Source organism: Daphnia pulicaria, chromosome 6, assembly GCF_021234035.1.
Source record: "Daphnia pulicaria isolate SC F1-1A chromosome 6, SC_F0-13Bv2, whole genome shotgun sequence".
In the NCBI taxonomy this organism is placed as follows: domain Eukaryota; kingdom Metazoa; phylum Arthropoda; class Branchiopoda; order Diplostraca; family Daphniidae; genus Daphnia; species Daphnia pulicaria.
Genome location: NC_060918.1, coordinates 4,527,143 through 4,545,191, shown reverse-complemented (window position 1 = coordinate 4,545,191; position 18,049 = coordinate 4,527,143). Strand labels below are relative to the sequence as shown.

General features: G+C 38.4%; 4 protein-coding genes and 1 long non-coding RNA gene across 12 annotated transcripts; 3 read left to right on the top strand and 2 right to left on the bottom strand.

The window, feature by feature from the left end:
- Window positions 1–360: 360 nt before the first annotated feature.
- Window positions 361–5,338, bottom strand: LOC124343971 (RNA polymerase-associated protein CTR9 homolog). Of its 3 annotated transcripts, XM_046797364.1 has the most exons (17): window positions 5,249–5,338; window positions 4,940–5,131; window positions 4,743–4,841; window positions 4,439–4,678; window positions 4,165–4,375; window positions 3,852–4,105; window positions 3,646–3,789; window positions 3,374–3,589; window positions 3,135–3,313; window positions 2,856–3,070; window positions 2,590–2,792; window positions 2,279–2,515; window positions 1,765–2,217; window positions 1,462–1,704; window positions 1,037–1,395; window positions 643–942; window positions 361–606 (listed from the first exon to the last, which is right to left on the bottom strand). In XM_046797364.1, the coding sequence occupies exons 2-17, from the start codon at window positions 4,976–4,978 to the stop codon at window positions 435–437; spliced, it is 3,564 nt and encodes a 1,187-aa protein (XP_046653320.1). In that variant the 5' UTR covers window positions 4,979–5,131; window positions 5,249–5,338; the 3' UTR covers window positions 361–434. The 3 variants fall into 3 exon arrangements, with proteins under 3 accessions (XP_046653320.1, XP_046653318.1, XP_046653319.1); XM_046797362.1 differs by having other exon boundaries at window positions 361–942; XM_046797363.1 differs by having other exon boundaries at window positions 361–942; window positions 4,940–5,168; window positions 5,249–5,335.
- A 57-nt stretch (window positions 5,339–5,395) lies between these two features.
- LOC124343980 (torsin-1A-interacting protein 2-like) lies at window positions 5,396–6,857 on the top strand. The gene is made up of 2 exons (XM_046797378.1): window positions 5,396–5,637; window positions 5,714–6,857. The coding sequence occupies exon 2, from the start codon at window positions 5,734–5,736 to the stop codon at window positions 6,793–6,795; it is 1,062 nt and encodes a 353-aa protein (XP_046653334.1). The 5' UTR covers window positions 5,396–5,637; window positions 5,714–5,733; the 3' UTR covers window positions 6,796–6,857.
- A 1,324-nt stretch (window positions 6,858–8,181) lies between these two features.
- On the bottom strand, window positions 8,182–10,827 carry LOC124343976 (electron transfer flavoprotein-ubiquinone oxidoreductase, mitochondrial-like). The gene is made up of 10 exons (XM_046797374.1): window positions 10,668–10,827; window positions 10,494–10,607; window positions 10,262–10,414; window positions 10,033–10,191; window positions 9,774–9,970; window positions 9,489–9,701; window positions 9,237–9,418; window positions 8,790–9,181; window positions 8,510–8,731; window positions 8,182–8,447 (listed from the first exon to the last, which is right to left on the bottom strand). Exons 1-10 carry the CDS (start codon window positions 10,702–10,704, stop codon window positions 8,284–8,286), a joined length of 1,833 nt encoding a protein of 610 aa, XP_046653330.1. The 5' UTR covers window positions 10,705–10,827; the 3' UTR covers window positions 8,182–8,283.
- A 3,315-nt stretch (window positions 10,828–14,142) lies between these two features.
- LOC124342481 lies at window positions 14,143–17,804 on the top strand. Of its 4 annotated transcripts, none has more exons than XR_006918847.1 (6): window positions 14,143–14,232; window positions 16,731–17,024; window positions 17,090–17,135; window positions 17,242–17,365; window positions 17,446–17,537; window positions 17,609–17,804. It is a non-coding gene; the product is annotated as an uncharacterized LOC124342481 (long non-coding RNA). The 4 variants fall into 4 exon arrangements; XR_006918844.1 differs by lacking the exon at window positions 14,143–14,232 and adding an exon at window positions 16,463–16,569; XR_006918846.1 differs by lacking the exon at window positions 14,143–14,232 and adding an exon at window positions 16,470–16,589.
- Window positions 14,895–16,149, top strand: LOC124342461. Of its 3 annotated transcripts, XM_046795454.1 has the most exons (5): window positions 14,895–15,027; window positions 15,113–15,297; window positions 15,363–15,568; window positions 15,628–15,748; window positions 15,979–16,149. In XM_046795454.1, the coding sequence occupies exons 2-5, from the start codon at window positions 15,215–15,217 to the stop codon at window positions 16,046–16,048; spliced, it is 480 nt and encodes a 159-aa protein (XP_046651410.1). In that variant the 5' UTR covers window positions 14,895–15,027; window positions 15,113–15,214; the 3' UTR covers window positions 16,049–16,149. The 3 variants fall into 3 exon arrangements, with proteins under 3 accessions (XP_046651410.1, XP_046651409.1, XP_046651411.1); XM_046795453.1 differs by having other exon boundaries at window positions 14,921–15,297; XM_046795455.1 differs by lacking the exon at window positions 15,979–16,149 and adding an exon at window positions 15,813–15,967 and having other exon boundaries at window positions 14,932–15,297; window positions 15,628–15,738.
- Window positions 17,805–18,049: the final 245 nt, after the last annotated feature.

Sequence of the window (18,049 nt, the reverse complement as noted above, 5' to 3'; positions counted from 1 at the left end):
CAAGCTATTTTATTTTTAAATGTAGATTTCAATCTAATAATTTTTAATTTGATTGCTGAGACGCTAATAGGCTAAAAATCAAAACATTTAAATTATTCGTGTATGAAAAAAGAAAGGTGGATATTGGATAAGCTGAATGAGTATCAGAGTGCAATATTGATTATTCATTCCCTTACGTTGATACGGGAAGTTCGGCAAAACTTATTTTTAAATTTCAGAATATTTGGCTTATACTTACTATTAATTTTTCTTTCTGTACTGTATACTGTATTTGTCATTCAATCAGTGTCGTACGACAGTTGATGAATTTTGCATTTGAAAAATCTAAATAAACCCTTAAAAAAGTTAACAGTTTCGTAATTAAACTGCGAAAGAAAGGGAGAGGTTTATTTGTCGAATTTCTCAAGGTTTTAGTGTTACATGAACAAAGGTTTTCAATCCGAATCATCAGAGCCAGATTTTGGTGTTTTTGAACGAGATCCAGATTTCGAGCGAGATGTTGACCGCGAACGTGAACCGGATTTCGATTTTGACCTGGAACGTGACGACCGAGAAGAACGCGAAGAACGGGATGATCGGCTGACAGAGCGGGATTTAGAGCGGGATTTAGAGCGGGATTTAGAGCGGGATTTAGAGCGGGATTTGGATCGTGATTTGGAACGGGATTTGGACCTAGATTTCGATCGGGAATTTGAACGCGAACGCGATTTGGATCCGGATTTGGATCGCGATTTAGATCTTGAATTCGATCGTCCAGAGGAACGTGAACGGGAACGAGATCCTGATCCCGAACGAGAACCCGAACCAGATCGAGACCCCGACGGAGATCGCGATTTTGCTGGAGAACGAGAGACAGACCGACCGCTGAAGCTCTTTTCTGATCCGGAAGCAATTCTCCTTCGTCGGCTAGTTCCAGCTCCTTCACCACCACTTTCCTCTCCACTGAAAACAAAAGTAATTGGGGTCGGTGAAATAAATTCTTCTGCTTATTAGGAGCTATCCGATCGATTTTATTAGAAATTCATATGTTACTCACCCGCTAGCGATGCGCAGTTTACCACCTTCTTCCGACGAATCATCATCCGAGGAGGAAATAATGGCTTTAGATACAACTTTGCTTTTCTGCTTTGAACTAAGCCCATCGTCGACATCGTTAGATGACTTTTTCCCACTTCCCTTCTTGGCTCCTCTGCCTTCACTTCGACCTTTCTTCTCTTTCGTTCGTCCCCGTTCTTCGCCGCTTTTTCCTTTCTTCCGTGACTTTGTCTCAGTCTGGCGCGGTTTCCGTTCTGCCTTACGTTTCTTTGATGGCGGACCAGCACCCTCATCGCCACTTTGAATGCGATCACTACCGTCCGTAACGAATCCATCTTCGTCATCCTTCTTCTTGCGACTCTAAAATATTACAAAAGGGAAGATTTATAAACGTTTTCTCTATTTACAATAATCAAGTCTTAGTACCTTCTTGCCCTTTTCGGCTTTTTCTGATGGCATCTCGTTAAATTGAGTCGCTTTCTTCGTTTTTTCAATGAACTCTTCGCGCAACTTGAGTAGTTTCTCTTGCTCTTGTCTACGACTTTCTTCAAGTCTATGCTGTTCCTCGCGCTGCTTCGTACGGAACGCCTCTCTCTCTTCTTCCTGTTTCTTCCTCATGCGCTTCTCTTCCTCTGCAAGACTGCGAGCGCGCGCCACATGATATTGAGCCTTTGGAAAATAATTCAGTTTACAACTACGCTTAATTAACACGATAAAAGATCAATTTACCTGAGAGAGAAGATCTCCACAATGTCTCGCTTCAGCAGCAGCAAAAGCCAAATCATAGCGCATGCGATCGCCATTGACAGAAAGCCACTGGAAGAATTTGTGCGATAGCTGGAGTTCACTGACAGCCTGTAACACCGTTTGCAGATCCGACTTCTCATCCTTGAGAATTTGGGTTGCCAGTCGTTGCAGCACGAGAGCCGTGTTAAACAGGAGAACCGTATCGTGTGGAGCGACGTGCTGGGCTTTAAGTAGGGATAGTTTTGCTTCGCGGAGTTTACCGGCACGAAAGTGTGCGCGTGACAAGTACTGAAGAATTTCAACATGCGGATGTCGGAAAAATTTGCGGATGCAGTTTTCGTACATCTGAATGGCCGAAACATACTGCTTTTGCTCGACATAGATATGAGCGATGTTCAACCACACATCAGAAAAATCGGCAGTAGCTTCGCGAACCTAAAAAAAATTGTCTCGATTATGTGAAACAAACGAGGGGGAACCACAATAATTCACTTACTGATGCAAAGATATCACGGGCTTCAGGAATACAGCCTTTGTGAGCTAGCACACAACCGATACCATTCGCAGCCCAAATATTACGATGGTCATTCTTCAGAACTGTCTTGTACAGTGTAAGTGCGCGGTCTTGATGTCGTTTCTCTTTTTCCTTGTCTCTTGTAGGTACGTGCAGAGTTTGGAGCCAGACGTTACCAAGCGCAATCAACGAGTATGAATCGGTTGCAGTAGCAGGTTGCTAGAGTGATGAGACAAGTTTTTCTCGGTTTAAAAAAGTAACTTGTTACATACTAAAAACCACAAAATATTTACTTTAAGGATGCGCTCGAATTTCTTTTGGCCAGGTCCCCATTCCATTTTAGCGAGATGAAGGTTGCCAATAAGAGACCAGGCATCTGGATGCTCGTTATTGATCTGAAGGGCTTCCTTAAACCAATCTGACGCTTCATAAATTTGACCGCGGTCTCGTGCCATGCAACCAAGCCTCAGATAACAGTCCACATAGTTAGGATGTTCTGAACAAGAAAATCTGTATTATTAAACAATCCTGCAGAAATAACGATAAATAGAAACATTACCTTTAAGGGTATCCTTGTAGTTTTTCTCTGCTTTGTCACACAAGAACAGCCCCTCATAAATTCGACCCAAGTTATAGTTTGTCGTAACGCAAATAGCATTTTCCACCTGTGGTTCCTGCTCAGAGTTCTCCGCGGGGGTCTCTTGCTCAGCATCCGATTTGGCACGCTCAATTGACTGCTCAAAATATTTTCTTGACTCCTCCAAGTTTCCCAATCTTTGGTAAAATCAGAAATGAATGTGTTAAAAGTAAGCTCACAAATTTTTAATTGTTCAATTACCTATAATATAAAGCTCCGACATTGTTAAGAATCTCAGGAGGAATATCTGCCTGGACTTTTTCTTTAAGAATTTTCATTGCAGTGGAATAAGCTGACAGGGAGCCCTGCAAGTCAGATTGCTCTAAAATCTGTGCAAGCTCAATCCATGCTTCAACGTCATCGGGAAATTGCTCCGTAACCTTTAACACGATTTAAATTTTTTTGAAATGTTCAGGTCAAAAATTGAAATACTGAGGAACCTTCTTGAGATGAGTCTTGGCAATATCCCTCTTCGACTGACTACTAGAAGCTGCGTACAATGAGCCAAGAATTTTCATTGTTTCGTAATTACCCGGCTGAGCTTTAAGCACTCGCTCGAAACATTGCGCGGCGTTTTCCGTATCTCCACGGTAAATATACATCTGGCCCAGACCAAAGTGTGGCAAGATGAAATTTGTGGATGCAAATTGAGTAGCCTAAGGGAAAGCATGTCGTTAGTATAATGCTTAACAAGGTCTACCTGCTTTTGTACCTGATAATAATATTGAAACGCTTGATCGTAATCGCCTTGAACATGGAAAGCTCTAGCCATTTGGTAGCACGATTCAGCTCGCATTGCCTCATTTTCAGTGTTGTGAAAAGCATGGAGCGCCAAATGCTGAACTTTAGAGTAATCCTGCAGAATTTAAATTGAAATAACATGAGTAGTTTATTGTCTGTTGAAGTTGAAGAATTTACCTTTTTGAAGAAGAAATGGTTTGCAAGATGGTTAAGAACCATAGGATTACTTGAGTCTACTGCGTAAGCTCGAGATAAGAGCTGAACGCCGTTGCGAATTGAATCTGATTCTTGCAAGTTCAACTCCAGAATAGCCATTCCAACCAAAGCTCCCACACATTTTGGGTCCAAATCAAGAGCTCTTTCAAACGCCAACCTTGCTTTGTCAGCATTGCCCAGTTTGAGGAAACAATGACCCATACCCAATCGCACACCTGAAACAATAAATTCAGGTTAAATATTGAACTTAAAAAGACTTCACACTTTCAAATACCAGCTGGACAGGTTGCATTAGTTCTTAAAGCTTTTTTATAGTAGGCCAATGCAGCTTTGTAATCTTTTTTGTTGAAAGAGATGCAGGCTTTTCCCAGAAGAGAAGGAATGTTATCTGGAGACTGGTTCAACACAAAGTTGAACTGAGCATCAGCTTGATCCATTTTATCACCCTCCAACAAACAGAGATAGGCACGGCCTAGCAGATGGTTCTGCATATTAAAGAAATACATTATGAGAAGCACATTAATTACAAACACAGAAGTATATTTTACCTGATCATACATGATGATTTTGTCAGCAGTTGTGTAGAGGTGTGTTGCTTTAGTGAAAAGTTCACGCTTTTTGTCCTTATTTTTTTCTCGATTTGCTTGTTGGACATAGTGAGCAGCTAAAGTATCAAGAGCCTTCATTTGATCCTTTTCTGAATCTTTATAGTTCATATTTGACTCTGTACGTGATGCCTCTAACACCTTAACAAAATCTGCAATCTTGTTTTGGTTGTTATACTCCACCTTCGATCAGAAGTACAAGAATTAGATTACAACAGAACATATGAAATTCAAGTAGTTATATTACCGCCAGAGTAACCCAAATATGAATTTGGGCATGTTCTTGCTTGAGAATCTGGATGACTTCATCCCCATCAGGAAGTTGATCAAAGAACAGCTCAATCACCTATTCAACAAGGTAAACATATCATCAATAACATGTATAAATGACATGATAGAATGTTGGCTGTAAATGATAAGGCAGTAATCAGTGAAATTATTTACCTCGTCGGTATCCCGAAGAGGGATTTCGACAGAACCCATTTAAAGCTTGAAAAATTTCCTTCGATAACAATTTAAATCAACATGAACCTTAGGCCGCTTAGGCCGAATATTGTTGAAAATAAACTTTCGGATCGGCGTTCACGAGGTTTCAGAAAACGTAATAAACAGCAACTTTTAGTAGGCCTAGCAACTCTGCACATAATAAATTTCATGAAAACCAATAGCCTAGCTAAAACCAATACGTTAATTATTTTAATAATACGTTAATTGTTAATTTTTCAAATTGTAAAAATTATAAAAAGCGTTTACGATTATCTTCAGACTTCAGTGATAAAAATAATTTTTTTCTTCTAGTTCACGACCGCAGCACCATGACTCCAGTCTCCACATCCACGCTTCTGATCGGATTAAACGTAAAGTCCACGTATCCCGCGTTTTAGTATGCAGTAAACTCGTACAAATTAGTGAAATTACAAATGACGTTTTGAAACAGTCACTTATTATCACTCACTATCAGTAGTCAAGTTATAAACTTGTCAGTTGTTTACATAGCAATAAGGCAAAGTGTATGTGTTGGTTCACTATTTCAGTTTCTATTTTCACCACTTCACCAGAAAAACTGGCAGTAGACTAAATGTTGAAATATGTTGTGCTGGTGCATTCCATTCCTGCTGGAAACTATTGAAATAATTTAAAATGTAAGTTTCTTTCATTAATTCCTTTTCTGAATCGGTAGTGTAATTTATCTTGCTTGCCTTTTCATTGCATTTCTAGACTACACGATAAAAACGAAAATGCCTGTAACTCGTCGAACTTCGCGAAGGAATTCAAATGCAGACTCAAGTACCCCAACCCAACCATCTCCATTAAAGCGACAACCATTAAACCAAGTAAATTATGGTGACAAACCCCAAAAATCTGATCCATCATTTACAGAAGATTCAAGTTCATCAGAAGATGCAGAATATTTGCACAGGAATAACTTAGAAGCAATAAAAAACCGAACTCCAATAAAGGATAGTATTCCCCATGATGTTCTGTCCATACAACAACAAAATGTGTTGTGCTCAAAAAATTCAAAGTTTAAGCATATTTTATATGTTTTAATTGCTTCTGGTATTTGCATAGTGCCAATAATTTTTTATCACACATCCATCCATTTATTCAACTTAAATGCTGGAAATGATTTGATACCAAACTATTTCAATCCTTTGAATTTAACAGTCATGGAACTTATTGACGAAATGGAAAATTCTTTTCCTTTACAAAAAAAGGATACTTGGGTAAGCTTTGTTTCTGCACTTAGTAGTGTCATAGAAAATGAAGAGCCATCCCAGCCAGCAGTTCTTCTTTTTGTTGGAGGAAACACACTAATTGCAACCCATACCATGCAGTGTGTTGCTTTAACTTTGGCTAACAACACAAATAAGCTATTACCTGCAATGATTTCTGCCAACGATGTCTCACCAGAAGTCATAGTTCAAGTTGATACATTTGCCAATCTTCAAAATCAAGAAGAAACGATAAAGAAAGAACTAGATACCCGAATCCGTTCCATCCTCAACAAGTCCTACTCTGTTATTGTTGGTCCTTTGGAGAAAATTCCACCTGGAGCAGCCTTCATTTTGCACGGCTACTGCGACAACTTCGAGGCTCCATTCAAAAAACGTGTTATCATTTTGACAGCCACATTTGATTCTGACAAGCCACTTAATTCAAGACAATTAGAAAGAAGACTTCACAAACTTTGGGATCAAAAATTAGGCATTGACAAATCCGCTTCTATCGTCTCACGAATTGCCAACAACGTTGTTTTTATCGAACCAGAAACCGGCTCCATGCCATGCACTATTTGACGCATGTACCAGAAAGTTTTTAAAAAGGATGGTATCATGTCAATACATTGTGATAATACTAATTTGTTTAATCAATTGATGCAGTATCATATAAGGCGGCATCTCAGGATATCTAAATTGTTTTTAACGATAAACCGAGAATTAAGACATTTTTTAAAATTTTGGTTAATTTCCGTAGAATGTATTTCAATATGCCTATAAATGCAAATTGCATGCTTCTTCAAACAGAAGTCGTGGACACCACAGTAGTGGTGGCATTACTAGGTTAGTAATACCTAGTATTACCTAGTTACCTAGTAATACCTAGTTTTTTTTCAGCTACTTTTACCTAGTTTTCGGGAAAAAATCTATTACTAGGTATACCTAGTAATAGTAATACCTAGTTTTTGAAAAATGATTACCTAGGTAATTACCTAGGTATTTTCCATTTTTTTGCAGCATTGTCAAATAAATGGCAACTATGCTTTTATTTAATTTTAGTAAGCTTCTCTGCTTTCTGGTCGTTTCTGGTAGACACTAGACAGGCATCAGAAATCACAGGCCCGGCCGGCAGCCATTGTTTCTTGAATTCAAAGTCAAACGTATGGTTTATGGTAGACTGAAATCCTGAATCACTGAAAAACTAAAACTGAAACACTAAACAAAGGAGATTTTCATGAGGAAGTGGACCCCTTCGTTTTCTGGAGAGAAAAGTCTGGGAGATTTCCTATTTAAGTTGTCGCCGATTGCTTTGCAGTATCTCGCCATGCCAGCTACTTCTGCCTCTGCAGAGCGTCTTTTTTCGTGTAGTGGTCGTTCTTGCAAAGGCAAGAAAAGAAATGTCTCCCCTGTCTTGGTAGAATCAAACACTTTGCCGATTCAACAAAAACTTTGACTTCTGAATCTGAATTCTCAGTCTCTAATTTTCAATTTCCGTTCTTATCGCTTAGTCGTTAGTCCTTTCTATCCTATCATTGATCTTAGCGGGACAGAAATTGCAATAAAAAGAAAAAATTCAGTTGCAAGTTGTTGTATTTGTGTTTTTTATGTAATTTGGAAGTATAAACAGAGAAATATCCAAACTAGGTAACTAGGTAACTAGGTATTTTTACCTAGTTAGGTACTTTACCTAGTTACCTAGTTTATACCTAGTAATAGTAAAAACCTAGTTTTTTTTCCCGATACCTAGTTGAATTTATTTTGATACTAGGTATAATAACCTAGTAATACCTACTTTTTCTAAAATACTAGGTATTTAGTAATAGTAATACCTAGTTTTCAAAAAAAACTAGGTTGCCATCACTACACCACAGCATAGCATTTCTCTAATCAGGTTAACATTCTTTTAAACAATGCTAAAGATCCTGATTCAGTCACTCAGACTTGCATGTAGAAATTTTCGATAAAATGAGTTGATAGGTATATTGAAAAAAAAATTGCATTGATTTTTCCTGAGTTATTCAGGCCTATTTAAAATTCATATCCTTCAAACGAAGCCGAGTGCCCTCTTTACATTCCGTTGTATGCAGGTCCGCCACCTCCTTCGGGAGCGACCCAATTGATGTTTTGACTGGGATCTTTGATGTCGCATGTTTTACAGTGAATGCAGTTTTGGGCGCTAATTTGAAACTTTTTACCCTGTCCATCTTCCGTTGGCACGTATTCGTAAACACCTGGATTAAGAATCATTTGAATCAAGATTAGATCATCACAACAAGTTGGAAAATTTTTTTACCAGCAGGACAGAAGCGACCTTCTGGACCATCAAATACAGTTAGATTTTGCTTGATTTGGATCGTGTCGTCCATCAGAGTCAAATGAGGCGGTTGATCACCTTCGTGGTTCGTTCCTGTTAAGGCCACTGAAGTCAGTAAATCGAAAGTAATTTTGCCATCCGGCTTGGGGTAATCAATGGGCTGGCATTGAGCGGCAGGTTTTAGCTTTCGATGATCGGCTCCTACGAACAAAAACGTGATTATCTACACATATGAACCCAATATTTCAAGAGAGTCTACCGTGATGCGTAAAAGTCCAAGGCTCTTTCCCTCGACCGAGAACATAAAAAAGGCCAGTGTATAAAAGCCCGCCATATAATCCGAGCGAAGAGCTAAACGACGGCCTCACATTTCTGACGCTTTGGAGTTCATTCCACACGCAACTGTTGCGAATGCGCTCCTCGTAGACAACGGGGTTGATGCCGACCGTTTCTTGCGGGATTTCGCTGTTTATGGTGTCAAATATACTTTCAGCTGCTAACATGGCACTCTTCATGGCGTTATGTGTTCCCTTGATTTTCGGGACATTCATGAATCCAGGTGAACAGCCGACCAAGCAACCTCCCGGGAAAGTCAATTTTGGAATTGATTGCAAACCTCCTTCATTAAGAGCACGAGCTCCATAACCAATCCTAATGGAAAACGATAATCAATTAAGTGGAAATGAAAATTTAAAAGGGATTATACCTTTTCGCTCCTTCTAATATCGGTTTGACGGAAGGGTGAAGTTTCCATCGCTGGAATTCTTTGTACGGGCTAATAAATGGGTTACGGTAGTCAAGTCCAATGACGAGGCCCATAGCTATCAGAGGGGTCTTGTTTTCATCAGTTACGTGGTAAAGGAATGATCCTCCGTATGTCGTTCTCTCCTACAACCATACAAGAAGAATTAAGTACGTATGTTTAGACAGGAGAGAATTAGTTCAATCAAACGCATACCAATGGCCAGCCGACAGTGTGTTCTATCCGTCCTGGATGGTGCTTAGCAGGATCAATTTCCCACAATTCTTTCAACCCAATTGCATACGTTTGTGGCTCACATTCGGTGCGTAAGTTGAATTTTTTGTAAATTCCTTTGGCCAAGTGGCCATGGCAACCCTCGGCAAAGATTGTGCATTTAGCGTGTAACTCCATGCCTCTGGCAAATGTATCCTATTTGAGGAATAAATTAACATTAAGAATGTAACGTTCGAAAAGAGCGGAGTTGACATTTGGATTCATTACCTTGGGAGAACCATCTTTTGCTATACCAACATCGTTAGTGGCGATACCTTTAACACTACCGTCTTCATGGTAAAGAACTTCAGATGCTGCTATGCCAGGATAAATTTCAACACCCAACTCTTCCGCTTGAGAACCCAACCACTGAACAAAATGGCCCAGTCTCACAATCATGTTGCCATGATTGTGCATTGGCATACCTATACATAGCACACTTAAGAACTCAACAACAGCAGCTAATTGGTTTAAAGTATTAAATTACCGGGAAAGATAGGTAGTGGAACTCTGTGCTTTTCAGTTAAAAGAGCAAATTTATCTTCAGTAACAGGAGTGTGAAGTGGAGCTCCTCTCTCTTTCCAGTCAGGAATCAATTCATTTAAGGCCCCAAGTTCCAAACAAGCCCCAGATAATGTATGTCCACCTGATGTCACATGTTATGTAATACAACATTTAAACTGAACTTGGGTTAATCAGGTGTCACAATCTAGTACCTATTTCTGCAGCTTTTTCAACAACACAAACTCTCATTTCTTTCTCGTGCTGTGCAGCAAGTTGCTTTAGTCGTATTGCAGCAGACATACCAGCAGGTCCACCACCAACAATAACAACATCAACCTCATCTACTGCTCTTTCCATGTCCACACCTGGTGAATATTAATTAACAAACTGTACTGCCATTTCACTTATTTAAACGAGATTTATTGCCATAAACTTGATATATACCTTCCCATCGTGCATCCTTTTCTCTTGGATGGACGGTGTAATGGGTCGTAATTTTAGGGAAAGACTGTTCTGTCCATGAATACAAACGTTTAAAAACTAAACCACCGTTTCGACCTGGATAATTTAAATTCAAATATTTGAACTGTTGAATAATAGCTCTTCAGAATATTTTACCATTGTGCAGCGATCGTAAAACAAGACCGGGAACCATTTTTGTCAACAACTCAGTACAAACAAAATCGCAATCTGGTGTAGAAGCAGACGACGCGGACTCACTGAGTCAACATTTCTTATTATGCATGCTAGGGTTTATCCTTAAGGAGGAGTGGTCATTTTAAAGATGGAACTTCTCTCTAGGTTATAAAATCCCAAGGGCCTACGTCCCAGAGAGCCTACGTGACGTTTGGACAAGCAAATGATAACGGTCCTCGACCCTTATTCGGAGACCTCACGTCCACCACCAAAGCGCTAAGCGTTATAAACAGAAATCGCTTATATTTATAGGTCACCAAGAACTTGTAGGCTATATTGAACAAAACACATTAAATATCTGTTACAAGTACCTATATAAGGGAGAAGAATCAAGATTAAGTGGGCTAAAGGTGAATGTCAGTTTTTACTATCCCACTGTGTCTTTACTTTTCGCCATTGAAAAGCCCGCAATATGTTTGCATTCAACAAATCAACGAAAATTTGATAAATAAGAATGTATTAAAAATTAATTAGGGTTGCGGCGTCGACACAAATTTTTCTTACCAAAATACACTTTTTTTTATTAGCAAAAAAATCTATATTCGAAAAACAGGCGCTATATAGTTGCGTCTTTTGTGGAATATACGACCGTTAAATTGTTTATTACATCAGCAAATAGGGAGGTTTAATGCTCTTTCCGTTCTTGTGTGTTCAACCATTTTTATTCAAAATGATGTCTAATTTAATTGCTTTAGCTACAGTCAGACGATATAAAATCGGTACGCTCTACCTGTATTGACGTTGCCATGACGCAATGGCGAGTGATAAGGAGAGTACGTCTTGAATACCGAGCGCATCGCCAACTACTTCATAATGTTGGAACACAAAGGGACTGGTGTAATGGGAGCAATTGACAGACTGCTACGTAGTCCTCCCGTTTTTTCTATCAAACATTTAAAGAGAATCCCTATTCGTTTATTTTTTTCCCGTCCGTTTTAACAAATAATATTGTTCTATTAACCAATAGGCGATTGTGAAAGAAGAAGAACCAACAGGAGCAGTTCTATATAGTTGCGGCTGTTTTCAGCATACAGTATAAACCGGCCTCAAGGCTGGAAATGTTTTGACGGAGGAGCGTGATGCAAGAAATTCAAGAGACCCCTAACGAATGAGTATAAAGAGTCTACCACACCCTGGATAAAAAAATGGTGGGTAATACTATAAACAGCCGACAGAATTATTAAAGACAATTTGGTATGTAACAACAAGTTATATTTACATGATGATGTAGGCCGAAAAAGATTTGATTACGTGAATCGGGAAAAATAAGCGTGTTTTTATTGTATAACAGCAAGCGTCTTTTTTATTTGATTTTCGGGGTTGCTGCTGCTGCTGCTGTTGAGAGAGAAATTGACTTTGCGGCTCGGCGAGCATCATCAGAGGTGTCGAAATCGGGAAAACCTAAGAAGCCGTGACGGACTCTGCGGGAAATCTGCCCAATTTGATTTCCTAATTTATAATTTTTTATGCCTGTATGTTGTATAGGTGTACATTTGTCTGGCTTAAAAGGATTTATTGTATTAAGGTGTCATATCGCCACACAATCAAAAGAAGATCGAAGACTGTTTAAAGTCGACGAGTCTCGTGGTAGTATGAAAAAGGAAAAACAACTTATTCTCTGTATGTCATATTGTTCTGCATATTCTTCCACATTGGATATAATTGAATAGATCGATGTTGATTATTTAAAATTACGCTTCTTAATTTGTAATGTGACTAACAATACCGTCTTGGGATTTTTGCACGCTGCCGTAATTACCTTGATCCCTCACCATAATTTCAGCACTTAACCTATATTCATTTGGAAGTGATCAATTAAATTATATTTTGTGAATTACAGCAGGAGTTTTAGTCAGCACGCTCTACGACAAGATGTTGAACAGCAAACAACTTTGCCGTTTCCGGGTGCATCGGAGATTTCTAACGAGATTGCCGTCGTACAGCCTGGATCATCTTCGGATGCCGGACTGGAAGGAAGAGCTTCCATTAACCAGGCCATGGAAGAGTGACAAATTGGTTATATTTGCCATCGGTTGTACATAAATTTTTTGTTCCATTTAAGTTTCAATTGGGTCGTAATCTCATTTATGAATTCATTATTCTGACTGTTCTTACTCTGGAATCACCTGCGTAAGCACGACAAAACTATTATTAAGTAGATAAGTTATTTTTCGGGTATAATCGTAACACGGAATGATTAATATAGATTTTGTCATTTTATTACCCTTGCCAACGTCAGTTTTTTGGTTCTGCTGTGTTGCCTTTTCTTTTGTTACAATAAATTAGATCATGACAGTATAATTAATAGTCTACAGTGTATTCATCACTCACTGTGTCAACAGCTTTGTAATTAAACAAGAACATCAAAAGGTAGAAAATATTTTATTTTCAAGAGTTTATGCAAGGTGGTCTCGACCATCGGTTTGGACCATGCATCCCTAATCACCGCGAGCGAGTCTCGATACGGCAGAGATGACAAACCGACCGCCTCAAAGACTTGGCTTGAATGGGCGCTGCAGGGAGCAGTGGCAACCATAACGGAACCGATATATTGTTAGGATCGATCAGCACGTGCAGGCGTCAGCTGATTGTACTTTTATACTAGCCGAGCAAGTCCGACGATTCTGTGACACAGAGTCGTTTGGCACTGAATTCAAGTCGGAGTGTATTTCGGCTGAACACCAGAGAGTGGTGAAAAACTAAGTGTAGGATATGCGGCGCCCGTATTGTGGATCGACGACGTAACTTCTGAAATCCCTGATAACCGCCGTTCGACGCAAATGAAGATTGAAGAAGATTGAAGAGTCTACTGAATAAATTTGGAATAAGCCCAGGACGTACGAGGCTTACTACCGGGCCGCCATGGAAACAAATTTTAGTGAAAAATATGCCAGACGGCTCACGCCAGAAGAAATTCAGCGAAGCCCAAGAAAGTATTTCCTTCCGCTCTTTGGAGTGCCGAAATGGCCAGGCGGCTGGATTTACGTCTTGTGTTTGATGCTGCCGCAAAACTTTCCATCGCGTGAAATTCGCTCCAATCAAACGGGGGCCGACTTCAATAAGTTAAAATAATTCGATAAAGGGGAGAGGAGAGAAGAAAAGCAGAAAAGAGAAGGAGAATAAAAGGACAGGAGAAGAGAATAAGAAGGGAGGGAGAGACTTGGCAGAAAACAATGGGTTTAACGGGTGTTAGCTCCACCGCTGTATGGTCTGGCTCCAACGTGCTGCCCTCTATTCGCTGTACAAATCTATTGGCGTGGCACCCGGAGCCATTTTAGCTATTGGGCCCTGTCACTAAGTGATCGTTGGCTCATTAGGCGTTACATTTTTTATTACTTTTCTGATTACTTTTTGACGTTTAAAGTATGATTTTCTTTGAAAGAATAGAAATAGAAAGAAAATAACATTTTTATTTATAAATTTATCTTTACAAGAACTGGAACAAGTTTAATTGGCAATGTTTAGCACCAGCACAGAAATCCAAAAGGTTAATTCGGGAATTTTAACGTTTTTTTCTCTTATTTTTGTGTTATGTTTGGCTTTTTCAATTATATTGTTCTTCTTCCTCCTCGCTCGTGCTGCAGTTATCCGAGAAGCTTTCGCATAACTTTTTTTCCTCAAAGTCCTCTGAAGTTGTGGCTGGACTGGGTGGGTTAGTAGCTGGATGATTAAGTTTATCGGAATGTTTCTTTTCCCACTTAGCCCTTTTTGCCCTCTTCTGTGTTGCTGACCTCATTTTCCTCTTCCAGTCAACCACCACTTCTTTCTCTTGAAATTCTGCATTGGTTTGGTTAATTAATTATTCCTTTTTGCTTTTATTTTTTTTTCAAATATTTTACAGGTAGGGGAGAACGGGGCAGTTAGGGTAGTGTGTATGTTGGCACTATCGATATTGAGATATGTTTGAATGAAATTTAAGTGTCAGAAAAATTCATGCTTATGCAACCCGAAAATCTCCATCGTTTAAAAAAAAAATCATTAAAAAAGTCCGAAGGGTTCAGTAATAAATGAAACAACAATTTTGGCGCCTTAAAATCGTGTCATCAGCTTTGATAGATTTTTTCAATTTACGGGTTTCAGAAATAGAATAAAACTTTCAACCAATAATATTCTTGAAGGAAATTCTTTTCTCTTTCAATCTGATTTTTTAGTTTATTATTTCTCCTTTGAGGAGTTACTGAAAAATCAATTTGATTAACGACACCTATTCTTGAGGCAAACTGGCCTGGCAACGTTGGGGCAGTTTGCGGGTATAACATCTATGTCGTCTAATGTCAAAATGGTGAGTGTAAAAATTCTGTCAATTTTTGTTAAATGTAACATGTTTAGGCATTATATTAGAAAAACTGAAAGTTGTATGTATCCAGATGGTTACATTTTGAAAGCTGTCACGAAATGTGTTGCTGAGAATCAAAAAGTGTGTGATGTTTCCAAAGCAACCTCCATCCCAAAAAGATCTCTTCTGAGATATGTTAAAAATTTCTTGGCTGTTGGAATTAAAGATGAAGCTGAAGCAACTACAATCATTGGGGGTCACCAAAAACCTCATAAGGTAATTCCACTTATAATTTTTACTGTATATGTGTTGGAATGTTAACTCTTTCTTGTTCGCTCTAGGTTTTCAAAAGCAAACAAGAAAGCAACCTTAGCAATTACGTCAAAAGGGCTAGTGACATTAATCATGGAATCACTACCACAGAGTCACAGACATGAGAAGATTGGCTTATCAGTACGCTACCCAAGAAAAATGTATTGTCCCTCCCCGTCTGCCTTGCAGTATCTACCACAGGGAAGTCCATTCCACCACTCTTTGTCTTTCCACGGTAATATTTTTTCAACTCAAATATGGTCTTTTGCTAACAAATTTGTCTGTTTATTTCAGAGTTCATTTTAAGGAATATTTCCTCAATGGTGCCCCTCTTGGTTCTGTTGGATCAGCCAATAAGTCTGGCTGGATATGTCAGACAAAGATTTCGATTTGTTCATCATCGAGGTAGACCTATTGCTTGTATTAGAATTCTACCCTTTTCATTATTTCTGATCTTATTGTATATTCAATCTATCTAGACCAACAACACCAGCATACATCACGTCTGGGTTTAGAGTGGCTGGGCTAGTCCCATTTTATAGATTTATCTTCGATGGTGACGTCGACTTTGCTCCATCTTTCGTCACGGATCGTCCTTTTAGGCCTAATTCATCACCAGTCCCATCTTCATAGAAACCCATTATCCAACGATAACATCGTCCAAGAAGGCCAAACTCCCGTTCCAGAGAACCACATCACGGCCAATTGTTCTTAGTTATTTTAATGATCTTGATGTCGTGGCCATTTAAATTTGTGATTTTTAAATAACTCATGTATCGTTATCATTTCCACCAAGAATATACCTTTGAATCTAAACTTTCTTTCTTTATTTATTCGTTTTACTGATGTACCGTCCCTTGGACTGTAAGTCCATAAGAATAACATGGGCTTTTATGCCCCCATACATGGAGCGAAGTGCCCCTTCAACGGGGCATCTCGTCTTTTAATTTTTATGTTTTCAACTTTACTTTTTGACCTAATAAAGGGGAGTTTCTTTAAATTAAAAATTCGAGGCATATAGCTCATTCTCCCCTCTTTCTTTTAAGATAATCGGGAGTTTCGAAAGTTTATTTTTAAAAGTATGGTGGCCAAAAAACCAAAAACCGCGTCAACTAGTACAACTCTCCCCTATACCTTTGTTTGGAATATCGTTGTTTTTAGGATCAACAGAGTCTGGTGATTCCACTTCAGACTTTATGCAGTACGCTTCACATTAATCTTCTGTAATTACACAAAGTAAATTGGTATTATATAAGGTAGCTTATTTGTTCAATATCGTCTGAACCTTAAAGATACGTTGGGCAAGTAAATACAATAAGTATACCTGAGAGCTCACGGGATCACAAAATGTATTCTTCTTACTTCTAACTCACGATATTTCTCTCGTTACCACACAGTCCACACTGAATCAGTGGAGGGAAAAAACGTCAGGATCGATCAAGTGAGAAAGACGTGTCTGAGCCCCCGTCCCGTCGTCTGCTCTCCCGTTGCCAGAACTTCCATTTGGAACATTATTCAAAATATTTATAAGGTAACTAACCATATGCAGTATGCTTTCAGTGACAGGAATAAACCAGATTCCAGTTCAGTATCATCCAAGTTTACACTTTCATTATCGTCAGAGGAGTAAAAACCTTCTGTATCAAAGCTCTCTGATAAAGCATCTTCATCATCTTGATCCTCTTCTAAAGGTAAAAATGCTTAATAATTTAGTCAATATTATTATTGATAATATCTGTTTTACCGGGGCAATCAGGACATCTTCTGTAGATAGAAGGATACATTTGTCTGCAACTAAACAGGTAATTTTGTTTCAGACTTCCTTCTAAGGTAAATTTTTCTTATATTACCTTGGGCACTCAAAAGTATACACTTCCGTCATCATTGATCCAATTATTTGTTCGTTAGATTATTTCTCGAAATCGTAAAAAAAACTTGGGAAACGTTTTACTTTCAATCATCAGCCTGACTTCTGCTAGATCTCAAACACCGATTCCCGGCGATTTTTTATTCGTCGTTGCCTAATGGAAATGTAATAAGTTTTTTGTTTTCAAGTTTCTTATGTAATAATTTAATTGAAATCCTGTGAAATAATCCTGATTTATCATCTAGGTGTACGGTTAGAAATGGGTCATTGTTATTTTTACAAATGGGCAATGTTGAAAAGTAATGTTGGATTTTCAACAATCAAAAATAAAGACAAGGTAATTTTTTTTTATTTATCATTATTTTAAAGGATTTTTTAGTGTTTACTAATAAAGATTCTCTTGCTCAGAACATCCTAATAACAACTATGAAATTTTACGAGCAGACTGAAGAGAAATCTTGTTGACAAAAATTGTTCCAGGTCTTGTTTTATGACTGCTGCACTATGGCACGGTATTTGGCTCACATGTATTTGATCGAAAATATCGAAAATATTTAAAAAAAATCAAATTGCGATGATAATTTTTAAAATCGTTTTAAAAATTATTTTTACAAAAATATTTTTAAAATCAAACCAAAAAACAAATCAAAGAAATTTTGAAAATCTTTTTAGATGTTAAGTGAAAGACAAAGTTAAAATTTTTAAAAAGAAAATGAAAAATCAAATTCACTTAACTAGAGGGGATATCTTGTTGCGGCATCTGGCGGCAATCGTGCGAATTTCTCTACACTCGCTAGAGCAAGTATATAGGCTAATAAACCTATTTTATAACGAAAAATTAATAAAAAA

Bases quoted from the DNA above. Each gene is read 5' to 3' on its own strand.
- LOC124343971 (XM_046797362.1), bottom strand. From the start codon at position 4,978: ATGGGTTCTGTCGAAATCCCTCTTCGGGATACCGACGAG. The intron at 3,071-3,134 runs GTAATTGAACAA...ATTTTACCAAAG, and splicing joins GTCGGAGCTTTATATTATAG to ATTGGGAAACTTGGAGGAGT. The intron at 2,793-2,855 runs GTAATGTTTCTA...TTTCTTGTTCAG, and splicing joins CTACAAGGATACCCTTAAAG to AACATCCTAACTATGTGGAC.
- LOC124343980 (XM_046797378.1), top strand. From the start codon at position 5,734: ATGCCTGTAACTCGTCGAACTTCGCGAAGGAATTCAAATGCAGACTCA.
- LOC124343976 (XM_046797374.1), bottom strand. From the start codon at position 10,704: ATGGTTCCCGGTCTTGTTTTACGATCGCTGCACAATG. The intron at 9,182-9,236 runs GTATAATCCCTT...GTTTTCCATTAG, and splicing joins ATATTAGAAGGAGCGAAAAG to GATTGGTTATGGAGCTCGTG. The intron at 8,448-8,509 runs GTAAAAAAATTT...TTCTTAATCCAG, and splicing joins AGGTCGCTTCTGTCCTGCTG to GTGTTTACGAATACGTGCCA.
- LOC124342461 (XM_046795454.1), top strand. From the start codon at position 15,215: ATGTTAAAAATTTCTTGGCTGTTGGAATTAAAGATGAAGCTGAAGCAA. The intron at 15,298-15,362 runs GTAATTCCACTT...TGTTCGCTCTAG, and splicing joins GTCACCAAAAACCTCATAAG to GTTTTCAAAAGCAAACAAGA. The intron at 15,569-15,627 runs GTAATATTTTTT...TGTTTATTTCAG, and splicing joins CCACTCTTTGTCTTTCCACG to AGTTCATTTTAAGGAATATT.